The 25,214-nt window shown below is 45.5% G+C and overlaps 1 protein-coding gene across 6 annotated transcripts; it reads right to left on the bottom strand.

Moving 5' to 3' along the window:
• Positions 1-1,684: 1,684 nt before the first annotated feature.
• Ccdc198 (coiled-coil domain containing 198) lies at positions 1,685-24,255 on the bottom strand. 6 transcript variants are annotated; one of them, XM_038310213.1, is made up of 7 exons: positions 24,193-24,255; positions 23,869-24,095; positions 20,793-20,875; positions 12,853-12,939; positions 11,477-11,578; positions 9,377-9,536; positions 1,685-2,595 (listed from the first exon to the last, which is right to left on the bottom strand). In XM_038310213.1, exons 2-7 carry the CDS (start codon positions 24,089-24,091, stop codon positions 2,360-2,362), a joined length of 891 nt encoding a protein of 296 aa, XP_038166141.1. In that variant the 5' UTR covers positions 24,092-24,095; positions 24,193-24,255; the 3' UTR covers positions 1,685-2,359. The 6 variants fall into 6 exon arrangements, with proteins under 6 accessions (XP_038166141.1, XP_038166142.1, XP_038166140.1 ...); XM_038310214.1 differs by having other exon boundaries at positions 24,183-24,251; XM_038310212.1 differs by having other exon boundaries at positions 20,793-20,868; positions 24,193-24,249.
• Between the last annotated feature and the right edge of the window lie 959 nt (positions 24,256-25,214).

Genomic DNA, 25,214 nt, shown 5'->3' with positions numbered 1-25,214 from the left:
TATCAACTAGGCCAAGGCAGTTTCTTTATTTATTATCCAATGAAAGCAACACACAAGCAGAAGGACCTCCTACACCAAGGCTTCATGGTTGTGTTGTGCATTCTGAGTTTTGGTTAAGGTGGAAGTTGAGAACTGATGCTCAGTGTCATCCTTCACACGCACACTGTGGTGTGTATACCTTCACACTGAGTGGTTCATATTGTACACACAAATGCAAATCATACACACACACACACACACACACACACACACACGCACGCACACACACACACACACACACACACACACACGCGCACACACGCGCACGCATGCACGCACGCACGCACGCATACCAGATTGAGCCTGCCCCCTGAATCTTTCTGGCATGTGTCTTAGCATGTGTTATACCAGCCATCCCAGTGATGCAGCCAGGAAAACCCTCACTAGAAGCTGGGTTGTTGGGGCTGCCCAAACCTGGACCAAACAGACTTCTTTTTAAAGCAAAGCATGTGTGTGGCTGGAGAGATGGCTCAATGCTTAAGAGTCATGGCTGCTCTTGCAGAAGACCTGGGCTCAATTTGCAGCCCCCACCCACTTGGCAGCTAACAACTGTTTGTAACTTCAGCCCCAGAGGGTCTTACAACCTCTTTTGGCCTTCACAGAATCACATACAATATTCAGGTAAAACACTCATATATACATAAAATAAAAAGAAAGAAAATGAAGCCTATGGCCTCAGGTATTTTGTTCTAGCCACAGAAGAATGAATTGGTACACTTCCATCTGGCTGCTTTGCTTTTTTAGTCTTGCTTCCCCTTAAATACCTCATGTTCCATTTGATCTCAGGGCCTTTGCACATTGCCCTCTGGTCTGTGGGTTTTCTCAAGGCTAACACCTTTTTGTGATTGAGGACTCTTCCTTTTCTGAGTCCTGGGTGAGGGACTCGCAGTCTCTCCCTCAGCACTCAGCCTCGGTCTTTTCCTTTGCTTTATTCTTAACGATGCTTAAACCATAAGGAATTTCACCATACACTTGGTTGTCTGCTCACCGTATCGAAGTGCATTTCACCGTACACTGGGCTGCCTGCTCACGACCTCCACCGTATCGTGGTGTATTTCACCATACACTCTGCTGCCTGCTCACGAGCTCCCACTGGATTGTGTGTATTTTCAGCTATAATCTCAGAAAGTGACACAGTGCTTGGCCTGGAGTGGATGCTCACACCCGTTGTCTAATGCAGGATTAAAGGAAGTGTGTAGGATGGACAAATGGATCAGAGTCAAAAGCCTTTGCTGCTTTTATGGAGGACCCAGGTTCAGTTCCCAGCACCCAGGTAGAAGCTCACAAACATTTGTAATTGCAGTTTCAGGGGATTTGGCACCTTCTGGCCTCCACAGGCACCAGGCACACACATGCACTTATATACTGGAAAAACCCATACTCAAAAATAAAAAAATAAATCTTTAAAAAATTAAAAAATAGAATGCATGTATTGCAGACAAACTGTGAGCATGTATTTTAAATGTGCCTCACTACTGACTGGGGTCTTCATTGTTCATTGTGTGCCTGAATGAAATAGTAAATAAGACCTAATTTAGAGTTTTGGTTTTTTTTTTCTCTGTGTAGCCCTGGCTGTCCTGGATCTCACTCTGTAGACCAGGCTGGCCTCAAACACACAGAGATCCACTTGCCTCTGCCTCCTGAGTGCTGGAATTAAAGGTGTGCACCACTACCGCCCGGCTACCACCATGCTTCTAAAGGCAAAACCAGTTCCAAGGTTTGACAAGCAAGGTGTTGTTTAAAGTCCCCAGGATGGACCCCCTTTGCTACCTGTCCCCTTGTGTGGACTCTTCATTTTGCTAGCATTTGATCTGTGACTTACTTGCATTAACTGATAGGTTATGGTGGAAGTGGTTCAGGGTGGGTTCAACAACTAGACATTCGTCAATTCTGTGTCCTCCAGCTTCCTCCAGCGGGAATATTTGATGTTAGAAGCATCGGACTGGTTGAAAGGAAAAATTTGCTACCTTGCTGCACAGACAGTGTGTGGACTGTATAGAAAGTGTTGTAACTGAGCCTCTATGTGGCTCTAGTCTGAGCTGCCATCTGCTGTCAGATTATATAAGCTATGTGAAGAGACCAACACAGCAGCCTCACTGAGCCCAGCTACCCACAGAAAAGTAAGACGAACAAGTGACCTTTGTTTCAGCCCCTCAGTTTTAAGTCATAGACCTAGAGCATACATGACAAACCCATGAACTAGGAGACTCCAGAAGACAGATGTAAATTACTTCCCCCTGAGTGGTTCATATGCAAATAGGAATGATTTTGATGAAAACGAACAAACCACTCCTCTCTGTCTGGGCAGTGAGTAGCTTTCTCATTCTTGGTCATAAAACTCATCATAAAGTGGGACCCTCTCCGTCCTGGTCCTCACGAGTGCTTGCGGCCTCTTCGGATCCTCCTCAAGCTCGTCTGAGTCGTAGCTGGAGCTGCTCCAGGAAAACTGTCCTCGGGCGTCTTGCTTACGGAGCCATGCTTCCATTTTGCCAATTTTCCGGACACAATAGTCATTCTCTCTGTGATAGTCCAAGAATTCTTCATCCTGTGAACTTCCTGAAAAAGAGCAAACGTTCTTTTACTGCCTACTTAAGACTGAGTATTTAAAATGCTCTTATCATAGAATAACCCACTTGAGGTTACTACTGGAAGAAAAATGAAATGTTTGCCTTTTCTGTAAACACAGTAAAACTGTTGCTTGCTACAAGGAATTAAAATCTTTTTGTCCCCCCCCCCCCCCCCCGTCCCTATTATGCAAATGTTTTAATCTTCCTACCCCTGCCCCCAACAAAACCCGGTGAAACTGTTATTTACACCGAGGTCCTTTTGTACTCTTGGTCTAAATGACCTAGTGCTCCATCCCTTCCCACTTCCCTTTACTTCCTGTCTACAATTCTTTCAAAACCAGCCAGTTTCAAAAGATGGTGAGTGTGGATCCCAGCCAAGGGAGAAAAGACACCGTCACTACCTGCATTAGAATAAAAACCACGAGCCCCTCCTGTCCCAGTGTGCTTGCCAGCCCAAAATCGCGATCTTTAGAAACCTAAATGGGTTTTGGGTGAGCAGAGTAGAAGCCAGTGTATAAGGCTCTGGGATGAAGCTTTAATTTTGTTTTCATGGGGAGGCAATATGTGTTGATGTGTGTGAAAGGAATGAGGAGTGAGCTGAGTGGTAGAGCAGTCGGCATGAAGAATGTTTGACGGCTGTATATTTATAATACGTGCTTTAGAAAAATTTATTACCACAGTTTTATAAAACTAACACTACAGTAGTTCAAAGACGGAGCTATATATTTTCCAAAACACCTAGCAGTTTAGTAGTTAAATAGTAAAGGTGGGTAGATAAGATTAGAATTCTGAAGGTAACACTGGAATTATAGATTTAGGGTGGCTTTTCCTGAACGAAAAGGCTGTTTACTATAAGACTTTGTGGAAGTTAATGTTGGTTGGCTGTTATCTTGGCTGGTTCTAAAAGCCCTGAAGAGACATGCCCAGGAGGGGTTGTCTAGACTAGGTGGGAAGACCCACCCTGAATGTGGTACCATCCCATAGGCTGGGGTCTTGACCCAAATAATAGAGAGAAAGTGAGCTGAGTATAAGCATTTATTGCCCTCTGCTTCCCGACCGGATGAAGAGTGGCCGGCTGCCTGCTATCCTGACACCGTACTTTCCCCGCTGGACTTCACTAAGAAACTGTGAGCTAGGATAAGCCCTTCCCCCTTAAGTTAGCTGGACTTCACCAAGAACTGTGAGCTAGGATAAGCCCCTCCCCCTTAAGTTACTTCCGTACTTTCCCCGCTGGACTTCACTAAGAACTGTGAGCTAGGATAAGCCCTTCCCCGTTACTTCCGTCAAGTATTTTGTAGCTTTGGCGAGACAAATTACGGATACAGATATCAGTTCCATTTTTTCCTTCGGTTTTATCCACATTCATATATATTTGTCTGAGCTTCACAGTTGATGCGTGTGCACCAGATGTGGGGAAGAAGAATGTGTGTGCACAGGTGCATGTGGAAGCCAGAAGTTTAGGACAAGTGTCACTTCTATTGCTTTCCATCTTACTGAACCCAGAGCTCACTGAGTTGGCTAGCTTGGTTGGCTAGCAAACCTTGAGGGTCATCTCCTGCTCCCCTACTCCTCCCCCTGCCGCTGCCATCTTTACCTCTCTAAAACTGGGATTACAGATGCATACTACCCTGACTTGGCTTTTTACATGGGTACTAAAGATCTAAACTCAGGTCCTTAAGCTTCTGTGACAAACACTTTCCCAGTGGAGCAATCTCCCCAGCCCTTGTATGCCTCTTTCTTTATACATATGAGATTAACCTGACATGAGTCCTACATTGACTGATAGTATTTATTCCCCTTTTACAGATCTGGAAGGACAGGGTCACAGAAGAGAAACGAATTTTTTATATTTCCTCTTGAAAAAAAATAAAACAATGCAGAAGGATCTATGGTTGAGGGATTACGCTTGTCAGACCCTGCCTTAGGAGCAGGAAGATGTGTCTGCTCTCAGGAAGAGGGCACTGCTGGGGCTCAGTGAAGGACTTTGATCCCATCTTCTGTGCCTTTCCTGCATCTGTGTCCCAGTCATGCCTCTGGAGAGGGCATGGGCCACACAAGCACAGCAAAACTCACAGAGTTGTACACCAGGGAGTGATGCTATGTCATGTATGTTGTACTTAACTACATATTTCATACGGCTATATTGTGATTTATCATGTGAATATATAAACCAAAAATTTAAAGGTGGTTTTGTTTTAAAGAGGTAGCAGAAAATAGAGCTTGTCTCTGTCTCACAAGAGGCTAACATTCTCATCCAGTCCTCCAGAGGGAAACGAGAAACGGTGGCTATTCCATTAAATCACTGAAGCTGGAACAGGTGCCTGTGTTGCCAGCTCCTGACTACCAGGATGCTCAGGTCAGTGTCTGAGCTTGGCTGCATCCCACTCACAGGGAAAACCAAGGGAAATGGTTTTAGAAGACAGGGAAAGCAGGCAAAGAAAACCTGTGGCAGGAACAATCAATGGTGAAAGCTTAGAGTTAGGCATCCTGAGAGCATCTGGCTGGGACCCGATGCATGGATCTGTCCTTTCTGCATCTCATCTCTCTCTCTCTCTCTCTCTCTCTCTCTCTCTCTCTCTCTATATATATATATATATATATATATATATATAATGTGAAACTGAGGTGAATAATCATGATCTCTTGTGAGTCATAGAGAACTCAGTACTGTGATTGAAATCACTTTCTAATCCTAGATCTGTCCATTATTATTCCTGTAAGTTTCTGCCTATGGGGCTGTGCAGCAAGAACAGAAGCAATGGGAGAATGGCAGACATTATGTGACCCACTCCCTCCATCATCACAGAAGTGTGTGACTTCTGTCACAGCCTGTGACAGTTTTCATTGTCACTTTGAATGGCTTTGGGATCACCTAGGAGACACACCAGTGGTTGCATCTGCGACTGTGCTTCTAGAGGTCTATCTGAGGAGGGAAGACATACCCTAAATGTGGGTGGCCCCACCCCATAGGCCGGGCTTCCAGACTGGGTAGAAAGGACAGAGAAGGAGGCATCCGTGTCTACCTGCTTCCTGGCGGCAGGCACAATGTGACCAGCCCCTCACTCCTGCGCTTACCCCTTTCCTGCCACGACAGACTATCCTGGAACTGTGAACCAAAACAAACTCTTCCTTCTGCAGAGCTATAGTCAGCAATATTGTCCCAGCAACCAGGAAAGGAAGCAAAAGATTGCCATTTCTAGCAACCTCAGCAGCAGGCGAGGATATTGCCTACAGACATCTCCCGCCATGAGATCCTAGTTAATTCTGATCTCATAAAAAAAAAAAAAAATCCTTCAACTTTATATTTTTTCTATTTTTTAACGTTTTATTGGTTCTTTGTGGATTTCACATCACGCACCCCAATTCCACTCATCTTCTTGTCCCTTCATAGCCATCCTCTGCCCTTGCAACTCCCCTCCGCAAATTAAAAAAAAAAAAAGTCTTGTCATGGAAGCTGTAGTGTGTCTCAGTGAGTCACACAGTACACCCTTTAGTCCATACATGATCACTTGCAAATGTTCATTGCAATGAGTCATTGGTCTGGCTTGAGGCTTCTGGCTTCTGCTACAGTGAGGATCGGTACTGGATCCTCACTGGGACTTCTCTTGCATATCCTGTTGTTGTGGCTGTGTGGCCCCTTCCCATGCTCCAGCACTTCACAGATAGGTAGATGTTTGAGTGGGGCAACTCACAGCCCTGGGTCTGGACCTGGGCAGTAGCTGAGTTAGTTGTATATCCCACTAGCTCTCCTGCATCCTCACCACAAGAGTGAGCTTTCCAGCACTACCCCAGCTAGCTCACCCAATGCCACAGACGGTGAGGGGGTAGAGCCAGCTCTCCCTCCCTCATGCCCTCAGGGCTGGCTCACCTGCACCCAGGCCACCAGGGCCAGTTCTGCTGTGCTGCACAGGCAAGGTCAGGACCCACTTTCTCACGCTGCACCCAGTGAGGGGCAGGACCAGCTCTTCCACTCTCACAGCCCTGGGGCCAGTTCTGCCTGCCACAGTGGCAAGGGGTGAGGGGAGGGCCATCCCTCCCTCATTTTTGATCTCATTTAAATGGAGAACAATTCGAATTTTTATTTCCTGCTAGCAGGTTGCATTTTCTAGATGCATTTTGGCAGGTATATTCACACACACATCCAGTCACCGCAAAGAAAAGATTCCCAAACAACTGAAGTGTTGATTGCACTCTGAGATCCAGGCCAGCTAAGGTCAGCTGGTCTTCAGGGTCAATTGGATAATTAAAGGCAGGGTTCATCCACCACCTCTGTCTGGAGATGCTGATTCAGTAGAATGAGGATAGGAACTGGGAAAGATGTTCCCTGCCCCACCCTTCTGGATTCTGCAGCTGGCCCCGTCTCCATTTGTTGAGACAGCTCTCCCTCCCTGTATGGTCAGTCGCTGTGTTCCACTAGGGTTCCTGTTTCTGCTCCCATCCTACAAAGATCTGGAATAGGAGACTATGAAGGCCAGCATCTGTGACCTTCTTCAGCTTCTGTTTCTTCAAAGATGGGTGAGGGCTCAGAGCTTTAGGCCCGCATAGGTCCAAGGTTGTCCTAGACAAAGCTATGAATCCTGAACATCTGAGGGAGGTCGTGGCAGCAGGCAGGTCAAGAAGATGTGACCTTGAATTCTGGCTATCTTACGTACAGGTGAGGGTTCACGTCTACCTTCTAGTTGTGTGAGAATTGAATGAGAGATTACAGTACCGACTGGTTTGTCTGATTTTAAGATTGGGTCTCACTGTGGAGTCCAGGTTGGCTTGGAACTCACTATGCCGTTCAAGATACTCATGGTGATCAAGAACTGGGATTATAAATTTAGGGGAGGGGGGGGAGGGGAGAGACAGAGACAGAGAGAGAAAGACAAAGACAGAAAGACAGAGAGAAGGACAGAGAGAAAGGCAGAGAGAGAGAGAGAGAGAGAGAGAGAGAGAGAGAGAGAGAGAGAGAGAGAGAGAGAGAGCACTGCAGTTGGAATAGAGTAAAACCTCTTTAGAGAGCCCAGGGAAGCAATGGAAAATCCTTGTCTTCAGTCCCTCCTGGGTCCCTCCAAGCCCAGCACATTCTCCAAAGCCAGCATAGTTGTTCTCAGGTGATGCTCGGAGTTAACTTTAGCTCAGCCCCCTTTTTCTTAGTCTAGTTGTTTTGTCAATACTTTTTTCAGTGGCAAAAATTTATTTGACAACAAAGCCTGTTTTGGCTGAGACTAGGGCATGGGCTAAATGGATATCTCAAGCTGATTTTCATTTATTCTGCCTTTTGTTTAATTAATCTATTGAGATCCCTGCTCTTGGAGTGGGGACAGCATCCCCCCTCAGCAGGTGATTTTGCAGCATAGAGCTCACTGGCCACAAGCTCCACCATGGTCAGCCCTACCCATGAGGGGCTTTGCCTGCAGCACAGCAGCCTCCGTTTGGGAACAATATGGGATGCATGCAGCTTTCTCCTGGGAACCTCACACTGGGAAAACTCAATGGGGACTCTATTGGGGGCAGCATAGCAGGCAGGGTATGGATGAGGATATCTGTTGGGTGAGTATGTGGAGCTGGCCATAGCAGGAGAGGAAATCAGAGCATAGGCATTGGCTGGATTCTGAAGGGTTGGGGCCCCTGTAAAAGAGCTGAGCTTTTGTCCCCAGGTTGGTAGAAATCTGACTGCTTTTTTTTTTTTTTTAAGATTTATCTTTGCTCATGAGTAGGTGTTTGTGTTCTTGTGTGGCATGCGTGTGCAGGCTTTGGAGGGGGCTAGAAAAGGGCACCAGATATCCTGCAACTGGAGTTACAGACAGTTTTGAGCCACCCTACATGGGTACTGAGAAGCAAACTTGGTCCTCTGGACCCCTGAGCCAGCTCTCCCGTCCTGGTGATTGTTTTCTTAGCAGGAGAATAATATGGCCAGATTTGTTTTCTATGAGGTTACTCTGGATCAGCATAATGCTTCTAGAACTTCAGCTTGTGGGGCTGAGGATGCAGCTCTGGCCCAAGTGACATGAGGGCCCCCACATAGAGATGCTGGATGAAGCAGGAGCCAGGCAGAGAGGGTAGTGGTGCTAGATTCACTGTAGGTATTCTTAGGTACCCAAGAAGACTGAGCTACAGGACAAAGGGTGCTTCCGGGGATAAGGGGCTGACAGACATGTGGCCTGTAAGCACAGGCAGCTTCATGTATCTATAAGAGCCTCTCCCTCTCTGACATAAGATGATGCTATGAGCCTCTCTTATGATTTCAGGAGTGCCTATAAAGCACTTAGAATCGACAAGAAGAGAGACCTCTGTGCTTTTTTCTGTTTTTGTCTTTTTCTCTAAGAGAGGTAAAACACAGTGCAGCATGCCGTTCATTCTGAGACACTGAATCTCCCTTCGGTGGCAGCTATTGGTTTTCTTCTCACTCTCCTTCCACTGCCCATAATGGACATTTATTTGATGACATTTCATGTATGTTTGCATCTGCTCAAGAAGCTGAGGCAGGAGGATCATGAGTTCAAATTTGACTCTGTCTCAAAGCAAAACATGTAGCTATGTTGGTGGAGTGTTTGCCCAGGGCTTGCTATCCAGCATGGCATAAGCAAACCGGGCATAATGGTGCAATGCAGCGCTTGGGAGGTGGCTGCAGGAGGATCAGAAGTTCAAGGTCATCTTTGACTACGTAGTGAGTCTGAGGCTACCCTGAGCTACATGAAAGTCTGTCTTAAAACAACAACCAAACCAAACCAAACCAAACTAAACCAGAATGTGAAATGTTCTACTGAAGGAATGACAGTCCTCACCTGGGTCTCTGTTTATGGTTTCGTCAGGCAGTATGGTGATAACGTCATAGCTATTGCTCCTTGGCAAGCTTTGGGTGATTTTATTGCCATTATGGTCTTTCTCCTTTTGCATATCAAGTCTTGCTGCACTCTGAAGGCTCTTCATCAACTCCATCTGGGCCTGAAATAATAAACTAGAAGTGGTTAATATTCTCCCAAACTGTCTTCTCCAGAACAGATTCGGCAACATCAAAGTGTAGACATTTCACAGACCTGGTCCCCCATGACCACATCAGAATGCTTCTGTTCCCATCACCTTCTGTGACAACTTTCATTCTCAGGCTTGTTTGGAGAAAGGCGAGCATGCTCGCTGGCTCACAGAGGCGTGCATCTATGAAAGGAGCCTGCCTATTAGCCCTTGTCTGTAGGTGGTCCTTTGGAATTACGGACATAACTACAGACCAGTTCCTTAGATCCTTAGAGTGTGTGTGTGTGTGTGTGTGGGGGGTGTTCAGGGTAAGTCATTTGCAGAGCTTTACCGCAGAAAATGTACCAGTGTGTCCTCCCAAATTCACAGGTTGGAAACATACCCCTCCCCAATTCTTCTGCTAATTTAAGAGATGATTGGGTGGAGAGTAAAACTATCACCACAGGAGGAGGCCAGCTCTCCCTGGAAGGTTACAAAGGCTGCCCTCGTTGCTCCTGACCCCTCACTCTCCCTGACAGTGTCACCCGCCATGTCCTCCTCTGTGCTGTGCCGCATCAACTGCCAGTATCTCAGCCTTAGACTTCCTCACCTCAATAGAGTTACCATCTGTGGTGGTCTGAAAGAAAATGGCCCCGAATGGGAGTGGCGCGGTTAGGAGGCGTGTCCTTGTTGGAGTGGGTGTGGTCTTGTGAGAGGAAGTGTGTCACTATGGAGTTGGGCTTTGAGGTCTCATACACGCTCAAGATACCGCCCAGTGTCTGAGACGATGTTTTGTTGCCTGTAAGTCAAGATGTAGGACACTTGGCTCCTTCTCCAGCACCATGTCTGCCTGCATGCAGCCATGTCCCACCAGGATGGTAATGGACTGGACCTCTTAAATGGAAGCAGCCACTCCAGTGAAATGTTTTCCTTTATAAAAATTGCCGTGGTCATGGTGTCTCTTCACAGCAATAGAAACCCTGACGAAGACATCCTCTTCATTAATTACCGTGTCTTTGGTATTGTCTTAAAGAAGCAGAAATAGAGCAAGGCAAAAGCCTTGCTTGTTTCTTCTTTTGGAAACAGGGTTTCACTCCATAGCTCGGCTGTCCTGAAACTTTCTGTGTAACCCAGACTGGCCTAGATCCTGTGGCAGTCCTCCTCTCTAGCCTCCCAAACATGGGGTATAAGCATCCTGGCAGAAGATGCTCCTCACTAGTAAATTATATGGCATGGATTCTAGGGAGAGGCCTCTATCTCAGAATAACAACTGACTTCCATTCCCTCTCTTACTAAGCCAAGAAAAGAATATGATTTACCCTATTTCCCGGCTACAGCAAGAGAGCAAAGAGGGCAGCTTTTTAAAAGAGGCACAGACTAGGCTTTTGCACATCTTTAACCCCAACTCTCAGGAGAAAGGAGGCCATCTTGGCCCACACAGTAAGTTCTAGGCCAGCCAGGGTTATAGAATGAGACCCTTTCTCAAAAACAAAGCAAAGAGAAAAGAGAAAGGGACACTTGAGGGACCAGTGAGATGACTCAGTGACTAAGGGAGCTTGCTGCCAGGCCTGACAATCTGAGTTTGATGACCAGAACCCATATGATGGAGGGAAAAAAACCTACTACCAAAAATGAGTCGCTGTCCTCCAGATGCGTTCCACGGCACATGAGTGTGCTCTCTGCCCTCACGAAATAAAGAAGTAAATAAAAAAAAGGAAAAAAAAAGGAAAGGGATGCTTGAAACACACATCTAACCTTGCAGGAAGAAAAAAAGAAAAAGTAAGGACTCATCAAGACTGGGAGCAAAAGGTCATCTTCCTGTTTTTCCCAGCTCAGGCAGTGGCGGCTTCTGCTGGGCTGCTGAGAACTGACTGGCTCAGCAGGACAGTGACAATGCCCTCCAAATCTGGTAAAGGTGACCATCTTCTCTTTACCTCCTGCCTTCTCTGGTTCCGCTCCAGCATTTGCATCTTATGTAAATACTGTCTCTTCCCAGAGGTGTACATTGGGAGCTGCATTTTCTTCTCAGGTTCCTGCTGTGAAAGATGACGGGTTTATTAGTATGGGGGATTGTAACTCCACCGCCTTCAACCCTTCCTGGAGCAGTAGATCCTAATCCTTCATAATCTGTAGCCGATCTCCTGTCATGATAAAGGTGTCCTGCCGCTGTGTCCCTCACATGTCCTTTGTCCAGCTGTCACAGAACTAAGTAGCAGTGGTCTGTGCGTCTAAGACTGGTTTAAAGGTTCTGGCAGGGTTTCGCAAGCCTCGAATGTGAGGGTTTTGACGATTTCATTTTGATAATCTCACTTTGACAGCATACCGTTTTCCTGGCCAACAGATTCTTTTACTAGCTCTCTAGAAAAGTGTCCTGGTCTGATGCGGCCTTCCTTTCTCTTCCGATGTCCTCTACCATTGATGGCTTGACTGTGCAATGAGAGGAGACACTCTGGGTTGGAACCTATTTCCCTACACCATACTTTCATATTCGAATAGAAACCCGAGAGAGCATGGCCGTTGATGAGGATTTGAAGCGACTGCTGGTAAGTCTGGTGGTCTCCCCTCAGTTTGTCATGAAATTCAGTGGCACAGTGAAGGTGGCTCTTGAGGGCAAGCAGAGGCGCACACAGTTTCATTGGTCACTTGCTGTTGTCCAGAGGTGAATGAGAGAGCTGATGATTCTGCTGCTCTGTGGACAATGTGTCAAACGGTGCAGAAGTCTAGGGGGAGGCTGTCCTCGCTGTCAGCGCCTTAAGCGTGACTTTGAGGACCTGTGGCAATCAGGTGCCTCTTACCCAGCCCCACGGCAGGGTCTGGCTGGGTCCAGTGTCAGTCAGAACAGGGCAGGAAAGTGACCCTTCTACTAACACCATTCATTTTCTCTCAGCAGGACAGAGCTGAGAGAAGACCTCTCAGGGCTGTTGTCCAGAAGCCAAGGACTTCTGGATAAGATCTTCCCTGGAGGGGGCATAGAGGGCTAGTTTTCCACTCAGGAGGGGTGAAGGGAAGAGCCTTGCTGGCTTTCCCTCACCGCGGATTTAAAAGTTCTAGAATCGCCCCTTTCCATGTAGAATCCCCCTTTCATCTGCATAGCCCTCCACAAAGCAAACATAGCCTGGTCTCATCCAAGAGAGAAGAGCGCTCGCCAGTTGGAGGCAGGCATGGGCAAGCGCTACAGCTTCAAACATCCTGCCTGACAAGGACTGCACTGTCTGCTTGGCTTTCAACTCCTGTGTGAACGGGGAGGCATGAAAAGAGCGGTTGCCCCAGTCACACCCGCTTCCCCCAGTCAGCGACTGCCACAGCTCACCTCTGCTTTGTGTCCTGTTCTGGCTTCTCGCTGGCGCAGGAGTCGCTCAGAGGTAATTACTTGTGGCAGGTCAATGGGGTCAAGCTTCTAGAGGTCCAGTGTTTAGAGTATTCAGCATCCCACAAGCACGAGAGGATGAAACACAAAAGGAGAGATGTTAAACTCCCTGAGCGCTCTGTGGAAGCAGAACTTCCTCCTGGGCATGCGCAGAGAAGGTGATGCTCACAGTATCAGAGTTATCTGTGAGAAAGGCTTTTTGACCCCTGGGGTTCTTTATTGTTCTATCACACCGTTTCCAGTGAGTTATTAATCAAAATCGTGGTCAGAGAATCGAGCGATTTCCTGCTGGACTGATGGACCATGTTCAGAGCTACCAAACAGCTGGGGTTTTAGGCTAGCAGAGATGAAGGGGACACCGGAGACACACCTGACCTTCCCTTGACCACCAACTGAACGGCCCCAGGGCTTAGAAAGTGACATATTTTAGAAGTCTCTAGAGAAGCTCCCTCTATAACCATGGGTGACAAGACACACTTAACAGGAAGTGCTGACAAAAGGCCGTCACCTTTGTCTAGCAAGGGCTAGGCTTCATGGGAGACATTTTATTGGAGCGTAAAAGGCTCACTAAGACTGAGCAGAGGTATATCCGTGGGTTTGCCTAACCTACCTCTTTCTCTTTCTCTGTTGCACATATATGTGTGTACATGTAGAGACCAAGGGTTGATGTCCCGTGTAGTGAATGGTTTCCACTAGGTGGCTGGCCACCAAGCCCCTGGACACCATCTGTCTTTACACGAAGCTCCTCCCATCCCAGTGGTTTCGGATGTGCACTGTCATAACCGGATACTTCCAGACTTGGAGTTGTAGCTATTTTGTGGGTGTTGGGTTCTCAAAGTCTGGCCCTCATCCCTACACAATAAATGCTTTACCACTGAGCCATGGCCACGGCCCACTGCCTGGCCTTCCTCCATCTCAGAAGATGGGACAATGGACTCTACAAGCTGAGCATAGGAGACAAAACTGGTCCCCTCACATTGACCTGTAGTGTGTGTGTGTGTGTGTGTGCGCGCGCCCTGCAGAGTCTGTTCACTCAGACAGCTGAGTTCTTCCCATCCGGGCAGTCTATGTTTGAGGCAAGAGCTGGCTCTCTAGCCCAGTCTCACCAGAGGAGCACCCTCAGAGTCCTCAGCAGTGATCAATGGTGACTATGAGATCATTCCCACGAGGTCTGGCCCTGTATCTCAGTCCAGCAAAGAAGCAATGACAGGTGAGATGGGAAGAGGAGCTTGTTTGTTCCCCTTGCTCACAGTTTTCTGGGGGCAGGAAGACGCTAGTTTAGGAGTAGCAGTTGTTTGTGTCAGGATCCTGGAGGGAGAGTCCCAAAAAGAGGGAGCCCTCCAGACACTCGTGGGGAAAGGAAAAACAGAAGGGTCTGTGTCTCCTCTGCACGGGTGAGTCTCCCGGATTTGTGTGTGAGCCTGCATGGCTGTGTAGCCATTATTCCATACTAGGGCCATGAATAAACTGACCATCGCACATTATTCTCAGGTGAGCCCTGTGTTTGAATGACGAGGATCCTCATTTTAGAAAGACTAAGGCCTGTCCAAGTTTGCCCAACTGGGAAGTGGCGTCACTAGGATTCATCTCAGATGTGTACCCAGTTTTAAGCCAGGCCCTTCACCTTATTGTTTGCCCTGCAAATGCTTGACCCTCAGATGCCCTCACACTGTGAAGTGAAACCCTGCAGCCTTTCGCTGCAGCTGCAGACTGCCCAGGTTCGGGGTCCATCTTGGGAATAGATAGCCTGCAAAACTCCTCCAGAGACACTCTCTGATGGGGTTGAGAGTGGTCCCACATTGTCACAAATAAACAAAAGAAACGTGTGGAGAGTGGACTACAGAAGACTTTTGTGTGCAGTTGGAACACCGAGTCTGAAGAAGCCAAGATCCTTAAGTCATTTTTGATTTGACAGCATGAATGTCTGAGTCACAACAGGCTCCTCTCCTTTGTTCTCGGTCTTCTATTTAGATTCACATTTCGGATAAAGGTTAAATGGTAGATATCTTTAAGAACTTTCCGGGCAACTTTCTGAAAAAAAAAAAGAACATAACCACACATCCCCTTTGCAAAGCCACTAGATGGCAGCAAGCGACAGACACTGCAAACAGATTTCCATCCTCATAGAATTTTTCAGCCTGAGAAACTGTACAGAAAAAAAATGGTTGGGAAAATTGGCTTCACTTAAAAATGCCAGCCAAGTGACATTGCTTGAGAATCCTGGGTTCACGTGCTCATCGCTTGCCCTGCAGGGGAAGGAAGATTCCTGGCTTCGTCCCTTGCAGAGGAAACATGCTGGAAGGAAGTGCTCAGAGAAGGGGTAGCATGGAACTTTTCATTTTCAATACCAGGAAAGATCTTATTTGTTTGAAGATGTCTGAATTAATTCACTGTACAACCGTGATGAATATCGTCAGCTGGAGTATGTGCTAGGGCTTTGGTAATGGGAAACAAGGCATCCATACAGCACAGATAGCTGCACTTGGTGATAAACACTAACCTGAAAGAGCCTAGTTTTCATTTATGAGTCAGAAAAGGAAGGAGGGTCAGAGCAGCTCACAGAAAATGTAGCATTTGTCTGGCACAGTGACTTCAGATTCTGGGAAGTCGAGAAAGTGTTCTATGACAGCTTTATTTTATGTGGGTGACCACTTAAGACCCAGAAAGAATTTCTGATCAAGTCCTTGCGACGTAGTTACATGTCAGTGGCGTTCCTTGTTTCCAACAATTGTCCATGGAAGAGGAAACAATACAGTCAACGTACATGACTTGGCTTCAGCCCAAGTCAAATATTTCCATAGATCAGAAAACAGAACAGAAGGGCAAATATTTGTGGGGAGCTGACGGGCAGGTGAAGTCTGTGAGCTATTTATAGTAGATAAAGGGGATCAGGAAACATTCCATAGAAGATCTAGGTTCACAACTTAAAATCAGGGCTGAGTTATCCACCATGTTACTTATTATGAGAGAGCTGGAGGGCTGGGTGGAACTGAGTAGTACGGCATGCTCTTTTAGCATGTATGAGGCCATGGGTTCAATTCATAGCACTGTAAGAATGAAATAAGGTGTCTGGGGCTGGGGGGATGGCTCAGAGGATAAAATGCTCACCAGTAGAGTGTTAGACCTGGCACTTGGGAGATGAAAATGGATTCTTAGGACAAATTGAACTCTGGATTGGTGAACTCTAGGTTCAGTGAGAGACTTCATGTCAATAAATAAAGTGGAGGGTGATTAAAGGAGAACCCCCACCTCAATCTCTAGTCAACACATACACAAACACACTCTCATGTATGTACACACACACATGTACACACACGTGCACGCACACACACAGGTGATGTAGGAGGACCTTCTTTCTATGTGTTGCTTTCATTGGTCAAATAAAAAAACCGCCTTGACCCTTTGATAGGGCGGAACTTAGATAGGCAGGGAAAACAGGACTGGCTGCTGGGAGGAAGAAGGCAGAGAGAGCCACCTGCCATGAAGCTGCCAGGTCAGACATGCTGAATCTTTCCCGGTAAGCCATGGCCTCGTGGTGACATACAGATTATTAGAAACGGGTTGAATCAAGATGTGAGAGTTAGCCAATAAGAGGCTAAAGCTAATGGTCCAGGCAGCAATTTAATTAATACAGATCTCCGTGTGATTATTTTGGGCATAAGCTAGCTGGGTGGCTGGGACAACAATCAGCCTGCCAGCCAGGGTGTAAGCAAGTTGGGCGGTGGGACACAGCCCACCGCTCCACCTCACTGCACACAGGCTTCACACTGTAAGCTGGAAGAGTCATTTCATAAGACTTATCAAAAGATAGTATATGAAGAAGATAAGACTTCATGGCAATAAATTCAAAAGTTTTGTGTTAACTGGATAATTTCCAAGAAACAATTGGCAAGAATAAAATACCCAAGTCAACTCAGAATTGTAAAGATGTCAAGCAGGTAGGAAAAAATGATCACTTCCCTTACACGTCCAAGAGTCTAAGAAGAGTACTGGAGACAGGTCTACTAACTGGTTGAAGAATAGAGAATTCCTGTGTTATAACAAATGCTTTGGGAAAGAGGGATAGGAAGTCTCTTCATTTTATAAGACTAAGTCTTGGTGGCAAAGCTGGTGTAAAAGTGTATTAGAAAAGCATAGCTCTGTCTCACTCATTAAAGCGGATACACAAAACCTTAGGAAATCCAGCTCAGCAAAGCGTGCACTTAGATATTTATGACCAGGTCAGATTAATGACAGAAATGCAAGCATGGTTCAGCATTATAAAATCTACACTGTATCAACTACATTGTATCAAAAAGAAAACCCACTTTTTTTTTATTTTTGTGTGGGCCGGCACATCATGTGTGTGGGTTTATGTGATTGTTTTAATAGATGAGGACAAAAATCAATAAAATGTAACATTCAGCAGTAAGAAAGTCTTAGCATGAAGGAAATGCCTGAAATTGAATGCCATGGTACCAGGTATGTTCCGTTGGTCTCCAAATCTGCTCACCCACTGGCCACTTGTTCTCTGCCTGTACCCATGCAGCAACTCCTTGCCTCTGGCTTCCTATTGGGTGTAGCCAATAGGAAGGGGATGATGATGAAGTCAGGTCTTTGGACTTCTGACTCTTCACAAGGTGGTACGGGGTGACTGTGTCCCTCAGTGGAGGGTCACTGTTATTTGCAACACAGCTTTCTCTATCTGGCCTTTTTCTTTCAGGCTCCAGAAATCTCTCCCCTTGCCTTGGCCTGGAGCTGGTTACCCTTCAGCCACCTCTAATGCTGACTGCTTTATCTTTGGCTGTTCCTCTTAACCAAACTTCTGTGCATGGATAGTTACAAAGAAAATGTCCCTGAACTGCTATGATTTCAGTGTGCCACCTGTTTCCTTTGGGGACGTTGGCAGCACTTGTCAAAATCCTCCTGCAAATGTTATCTATGCTAAGTATCCCTTACTTGAAATTCTTGGGACCAGTAGTGTTTCAAACTTGGGGTTTTATTTTAGGTTTTCAGATATTTGCATGTGTGTCATAAGATGTCTTGGGAATGGGACCCAAGTTCGATACAGCTTGTTTCATGCGTTGGCTACGTGCACTAGCTGAAGGTAATTTTACGTAGTGTTTCTACTATTTGGGCAACAAACCAGCACACGAGATCAGGTGTAAGATTTTTCTCCTGTAGTAATGCCAGTGTTGTTTAGATAAAACTGGATTTTGGATTTCCCAAGTTAAAATTAGGGATTCCCAATATCTTTAGAGGAAAATAGTGGGCACATAGAGAGAGGGGCTGAGGGAATCAGGACTGCTGAGGTGGTTCTCAGTGGTTAATAGGTTGTTCAGCGTGAGCCTTACAGAGATGCTGAAATTTTAACATTCTCTGGCACTCAGAATTATCCAGCTGAATTACTTGGGTCAATACTGGTGTGCGTGTGTGTATGTGTGCATGTGTGTGTGTGTGCATGCGTGCGTGTGTGTGCACGTATGCGTGAGTGTGTGTGTGTGTGTGTGTGGTGGGGAGTTGGTTGGAAGGCATTCCTATTTGACTGCAGGGTGAAAGGGGAAGGTGGGCAGGCCAGAGGGGGCGCTGCTGATCAACTCATCTACACAGTGGGGGTCGGGGAGTCCTGTTGATGAAGAGCTCTGGGCAGAGGCTCAGTTCTGACCTCCAGGAAGAGGTGCTCTCTGCTTGAGGAGTGGAGATGTTCAGGAACTGGGGAGCGCCAAGTACGCAACCCAAATTACTTAGGATGCAATTAGGCTTGGTTTAATAATTAAAAATACTTTTAGAATTTTCTTTGGCAGAGATCAAGCTATTAATTAGCATGTCATGGGAACCCAGCATTTATTATTCTCTCAAAAACCCATTTGTGGTAGAAAATGTGCCGAGCCTCATTTGTGCAGATAATTATAGATGATATCTTTGGGATTGTCTGCCAAGTTCCTAGCGATTTCCCTTTTCTCTGGTAGCTGACTCCAGAACCTACAGGGCGGCTCCTCTGCCCACGTTTCTACAGCACAAGCAAGTCTTCTGCTCCCAGCTCATTGGATCAGAGCTAGAATCAGAAACGCTGAGCCAATAAGATCTTTCCCACAGGAACTGGAATCTCAGCCTTGGTCAGGCCATCTTGTCCGTTTGATTGGATATTTAAGATTCAAGTTTAGGTTGGCCCTGAGGAGCAGAGATCTTTGGGGGGAAATTAAGCATAGAGGAGAGCTCAGGTAAGCTGCATAGACTTCTCTGCCTTTCAGAACTTTGCTAAGTCTAGTGTATCTCAGCTCTTGGGATCAACAAAACATCTCTGTAATTAAGCACACTGCCACCTGTACACTGGCGTGCTTTCCCTCCAGCTGGAAGGAGCCTCTCTTCACTCATTCATTCCTAGACTTTAGTGTCGCACATGTCACCAGTGACTGAAGATGTAAGATCAGGTAAAGCCTACCTAGACTTTGCAATCATATTCTGCAACTTGATTCTTCATTCTTAGGGAGCTTCGCTGGTGTGTGGGGTATAGTGCCAGACTCTGAAATAGCCAGCTCCTCTTTTTGAATTTGGGGAAATCAAAGCCTAACCTTAACTTATTTAGGACTGATAAATCTTAAAATTATTCTGTGAACTAGAGAGTACAGCATGAATATATTTCTCTGCTTGTAGTGATTTCTTCTTTTGAGCTGGCTAGCTAGTGTCAGGGTCTCACAGAGGCATATATTAAATACTCCTTTGAAAGAGTATTTAATATTTAGTTTAAGAATAAATGCAGCTTTAGGGTTGCTCAGCTAAGCTAGAGATGTGCTCACAATTTTATATTAGACATTGCTTTATTACATGGACCCTTTACTTTTCTTGAGCTAAGTAATATTTTTGCATTTTCTAACATTTTTGGAAGCAATGCTCTTTTGGAACTAAAGGTAACAATCAATTCAAGTAGTAATTTTGAGCTTCCAAAGAAGAGAAGTTTCCAGACTAAAACGGAAACAATCTTCAACAGAGATTTCCATTAGCTCTGGAACTGGTCTGGGCATCTAGTTGAGTTGTGGGGCAGGTAGGGTTTGTGTGGCTCCTTTTTCTCTGCCCATAGAGAGTCCCATGCCTTCTGTTAGCTGATGCTCATTCCCAAGAACCTACTCTAACCTCTTTCCCACTCATTTCATAAGAATGAGATGTCTTATTAGAATTTATACTATGCATAAAAAATTCTTGCTCTGATGTTCCCACTCTCCCCCTCCTTGCTCCCCATTTCTTCTCTTTTAGACAGGATCTCATGATGCGACCCTGGCTGGCCTTGAATTCACAGAAATCTGCTTGCATATGCCTCCTGAGTACCAGGATTAAAGGTGTGCACCACCATATCCGGCTCCAGTCTCCCCAACTTCAACAGCTGCTTGTAGCATCTCGGATGATTAAAGGATGGAATTAACGGGAAATAGAGATAACGTACACTGATGGTTGGAAGAATCAGAGGCCTGGCTAACAGCTCCAGTGTCTATTGGCAAGTTACTTCACTCTGAACTATGTGTAGAAAACAAAGATGACATTTTCTTTTTTATATTGGGCTAAAGGACTACATGAATGACAAAGATCGAGTTGACTGGTGTGGTGTTTGCCTTGAATTGAAGTGGTAGTTGCTGTGATTTTTGACTCCTCATTCAACTAAGTGCTAGACTTGAGTCCTTTAACTCTCTAGCTGAGTCCTTGTTAGCGTACTTTCTTTGGGTTATGAGCCTCAAAAGTGACATCACTGCTAAAGGAAATTATAATACTATGGTCTTTGCAATTGTCAACATTCTCTGTAACAGCGTTTTCATTTACAAAGTATTTAAGGTTTTTTGATGACTATAGATGAAAGGAGATTTTAGCATTAAAGCAAAGATATTCCTTAAGAAGGACTTTTAAATTCATCTTACTTGAATTCTTCGGGGTGGATGTCTTTTGATAATGCTTGATTCTTCATGTTTCAGTGGGATGTCAAGATACATGGACCTGGATACTTGAAGGATGGGGGCAATAATAAAGCATTAAAATCAATTTATTGTTAAACTAAACATCTAGGCTGATCACTGCTTAATAGTCCTCATCTACACAATTTTTTTTTTGTTTTTTTTTTTTTGTTTTTTCGAGACAGGGTCTCCCTGTAGTTTCTAGAGCCTGTCCTGGAACTAGCTCTTGTAGACCAGGCTGGCCTCGAACTCAGAGATCCGCCTGCCTCTGCCTCCCGAGTGCTGGGATTAAAGGCGTGCGCCACCACCGCCCGGCTCATCTACACAATTTTGCATCTTCAGTTATACATGCCTGTCTCACTGGGTGAACGTACAAATAAGACACGTGGCAAGCTTTCTGGTTGGACTGTCTTTGGACTGCCGGTCTGTACATAATGATTCAGAGACTTATTATTAATTATGAAAGCTTGACCTTTAGTTTAGGTTTGTCTCAACTAGCTCTTATACCTTAAATTAGCCCATAGTTTAAAGCTATGTTCTGCCATTAGGCATTACCTCTGCTCTATCTTACACCTCCTGTCTCCTCTCCATGTCTGACTGGTGACTCTGCCTTCTTCCCAGAGTTCTCTCTCTGCCCAAAAGTTCCGCCCATATCTCCTGCCTGGCTATTGGCTGCTCAGCTTTTTATTACACCAATCACAACAATTCATTTCCACACAGTGTACCATATTCCACAACGGATACACAAAGAAGGGTCCTCACATGAATGCAAGTGAACACTTTAGTCTGTTTTCTTTTTTTCTGACCCTCCCACCAAGTTAATTGAAAACAACAACAAAAAAAGCAGTTAGAAAAGTCACTGCTGATCACAGGTGTTACTCAAACACATAATTTAGCCTGGAAAATAGAAACTTACTGATTAGTCTTATGACTCCCCCACACCCCCTCTACTGGAGATCAAGCCCAGGGTCTCACATATACGAGATTAATGCTCTATCTTTGAGCTCTGTCTCCAGCTCACTAGTTAAATACCATGAAACCGTCTCCCAAATAAAGGGAATCAGAAAAAAAATACTTAAAAGAAATGAAAATACCTTCTCAGAGTAAATAGGAAGTTACCAGGGGACAGTCCCCAAGTTTACGCTAGGATACAACATGTTACTGTCCTTCCCCATACAGTAAGCCAGGGATACAGAATTGCTACAGAATTGCTCTGCTGAGATTCACACTACACTTGCTGTGTTTGGCTTGATTAACTGGGCCACTCAAGAGCGCTGCCATGACCAAGCTGCATGGAGTCACTGATCTTCTCTTAGAGCAATCAGAACGCATTCTGACATGGAGGCTGTTGTTGAGAGTAGCCTGTACTCATGCTCTACACTTTAAATAAAAAATAAATAAAACAGACAAGTAGCTATGGATCCCTATCCTTAAACCATTTGTGCGGCCCCGGTAAAGCTTTGCTGTCTCCAGCTTTGAAGAATGGAAACTCTGACTTTCTTTCTCTTTCTTTCAGATTCAGCCATACTTTGAGCGGGATAGAAACATTACCACCATCACACTGGGTTTTAAAATCTAAATTATTGAAAGCATTTCCCCCAGAAACTTCGGGACTCATCACCTTTCTCTGATGTGAGTGATGATATCTTGTGTTTTAGTTGGACGGTCCCATATGGTGAAAGCTGTACCAGACATGCTCTTCTGCTCCTGACCACAAGTAAACAAAACTGCTAAGTAACTAGTCTAAGGTTGTATGATGTATTTAGTAGGGCTGGGGTTAGAACATGGGCCCTTAAAACCAGCACCCAGAATGCCTTTGGTACAGTCAGTATTTGTAGAGAATGTTCTCTACTTGTTATTATTTATAACGAATGTGACTTTTGTTTTTCAAATACAGTTTTTCAGCTGGGACTCCAATGTACCCAAATCAGCTTTTGTCATGTAGCTACCAAAACCTTAGAACTCGGAAGAGGATAAAACCACATGCCTTTAATCCTAGCAACTTGTGAGGCAAAGGCAGGCAGGACTCAGAGTTCTAAGCCAGTCTAGGCTACATGGAGAGTTCAAGGCCAGCCCACGGCTATACAGTGAGACACTGACAAGCACAAAACCAAAGCAAGCAGAGAAATGAAGCAGTGCCATAGGAAGAAATTCTCATCCACAACGAAGAACATTAGAGGAGCTGTGTGAGTCAACTCCTCAGTATTTTCCTTGAACAGAAAGGAACCACGGAAACCACCCTGGGTAGATCTGGCAGTTGGAGACATACAAGGTGTTCAGACAGAGTCGTCCTGGAAGGAGAGCCCGGTTTTGTTACTGATGTGGGGTGTGAAGAAGAGAAAAGATGATTCAAATATACGGAATGTGTGCCAGATGACACTCATAAGCATGAATTTCTCATCCCAAGTTAGTAATCTGTTTAATTATCACTATGGCCTTCAGAAAAGAATACACGAACAATTTGAGCCATCTCAGGTCAGAACTCCCCTCCCCCCCCCCAGTGGGGAAAATTCCTTTAATTCACGAGTGACGCTCGTGAAGGGCATGGGGTTAGGGAACCGTGACTTCATCTGCTTTCTTCATGTAGTAAAGTGATTCTATTTGGGTTGGTTTCAAATCCACATTGGAGAGGCTTACTCCTGAAGTGCTGCTCTCGAAACCACAAAGCCCGATGCATTAAATCTCTCTGGAGACAAGGACAGATTTAGAACCCAGCTGGAGCATTATTGCCACCACCAATAACATCTGTGCCGTCTCAGCGATCTGATGGAGGTAGGCACAAGCTTTGGTATCACTGCAGACTGAGTGAGACCACCCTTCTTCCCTTCTTATATAAAGGGGTGAAAAGTCCCTTATCCAGAATCGACACAAGCATTAGAATGTACTAGAAGACAGTCAGCTGACAAACATTCAGCCCTCACTGGAAAGCATTCCTCTGCATCTCAAAATCTAGACTTTCTGAGGTCACAGCTACCGTCAGGTAAGAGTACCCACAGTTCTCCTGAGTCCCAGACATGCAAATGTCATGTTTGGTTTAGTGTACCTGCAGGATGTCTTCCATACCAGGTTTCTCGGAGAGGTGGTAGCTGTCTTTCCAGAGCTGGATTTTCGTGCTGCAGTCTCGAGAATGGGTATGGGTTCTTCTCTTCCGGGTTCCGATTTAATGCATAGAACACAGGGCCAGTTGAGGGAGTCTCCGCCTCTTGGCTTTGTAAAGGTGTGACTTTGATCACCCGAGGCTGATGCTTGGAGTGGCCCAGGCCCATTTCTCTTGAAGATATTCAGAAGAAAACCATGAGGGGTGGGCTTGGGGGTCCATATGGAGCTTGATTTAGTTCAGTATTTTCAGGAGATTACCTCAGCTTACCAAAACAGGTGTTTCCTTCATGACATCCTTCCAGTTCTGTCCCCCGACACTAACGTCTCTGGCCACTTCCTGGGAGGCTAGTTTCCATGGAGACTTCCCTCCAACTTCTACTTTGCCATTCCAGAACTAAAGAATGTGGTTAAACATTGACTTGGTTATTCTACTGAAAAACTCGGTGGCAGGGCCAGAAACTTCTCTTGATCATTAAACAAATATCCAAGGCTAGACTTAACTGAGATGCAGAGAAGGGCTTTAGGGAAGTCCGAGAGCCACCCCTTCATAGCGAACACATTGGGAAGAACTAGTAGCTGAGCAGAGTTAAGTCACTGGACAGAGAGGACAAGAGCTAGTGTAGCAGGGCTTTGCTAGTCTACAGTTTCGATTAGAGGATGTATCTTCCAGTTAAAAACCACAGGAGGCTGGATAATGCTTCCTTTGGTTTCTCTGTTAATGATTTGACTGCCTTTGAAGGCTAGGAGTACATGGCAGGAGAATGGGAAGACATTAGGGTCCCTTCCCTGCCTCCCTGCCAGTGGTCCAAATAAAAACAGTTTTCAAACAGACTCTATTTAATATGTTTTTTTTTTTTTAAGTAGAGAAGAAAACAGGGAAATATGCCAATGTGTTAAACAGTGGTTTTTGAATGATGAGGTTATGGCTAATTTTTATTTTGGTTTTTTACTCAGATTGGGATTCCCTTTCAAGATTGAATTGTTCATAACTACAGGTTACAGGGGTTTTGGCTTTTTTTTCTTTTTTGGCTTTTCAAGACGAGGTTTCTCTGTGTAGCCCTGGCTGTCCTGGAACTTGCTTTGTAGGCCAGGCTGTCCTGGAACTCAAGGGCCTCAGCCTCTGCCTCCCGAGTGCTGGGATTAAAGGCGTGTGTGTCACCACTGTCTGGTGCTTTGGTTTTTCTAATTCCATAGAAGAATTAATTCTCCATATTATGACATCCACTTGCTAAAGGGATAGTATGGTGATTGGAAAGTCTCGATAGTCAATAATAAGGATTTAGTTCTCAT

This window comes from Arvicola amphibius, chromosome 13 (genome assembly GCF_903992535.2).
Source record: "Arvicola amphibius chromosome 13, mArvAmp1.2, whole genome shotgun sequence".
Classification (NCBI taxonomy): Eukaryota; Metazoa; Chordata; class Mammalia; order Rodentia; family Cricetidae; genus Arvicola; species Arvicola amphibius.
The sequence above is the reverse complement of the archived record's forward strand: the minus strand, read 5'-3'. Positions and strand labels throughout refer to the sequence as shown.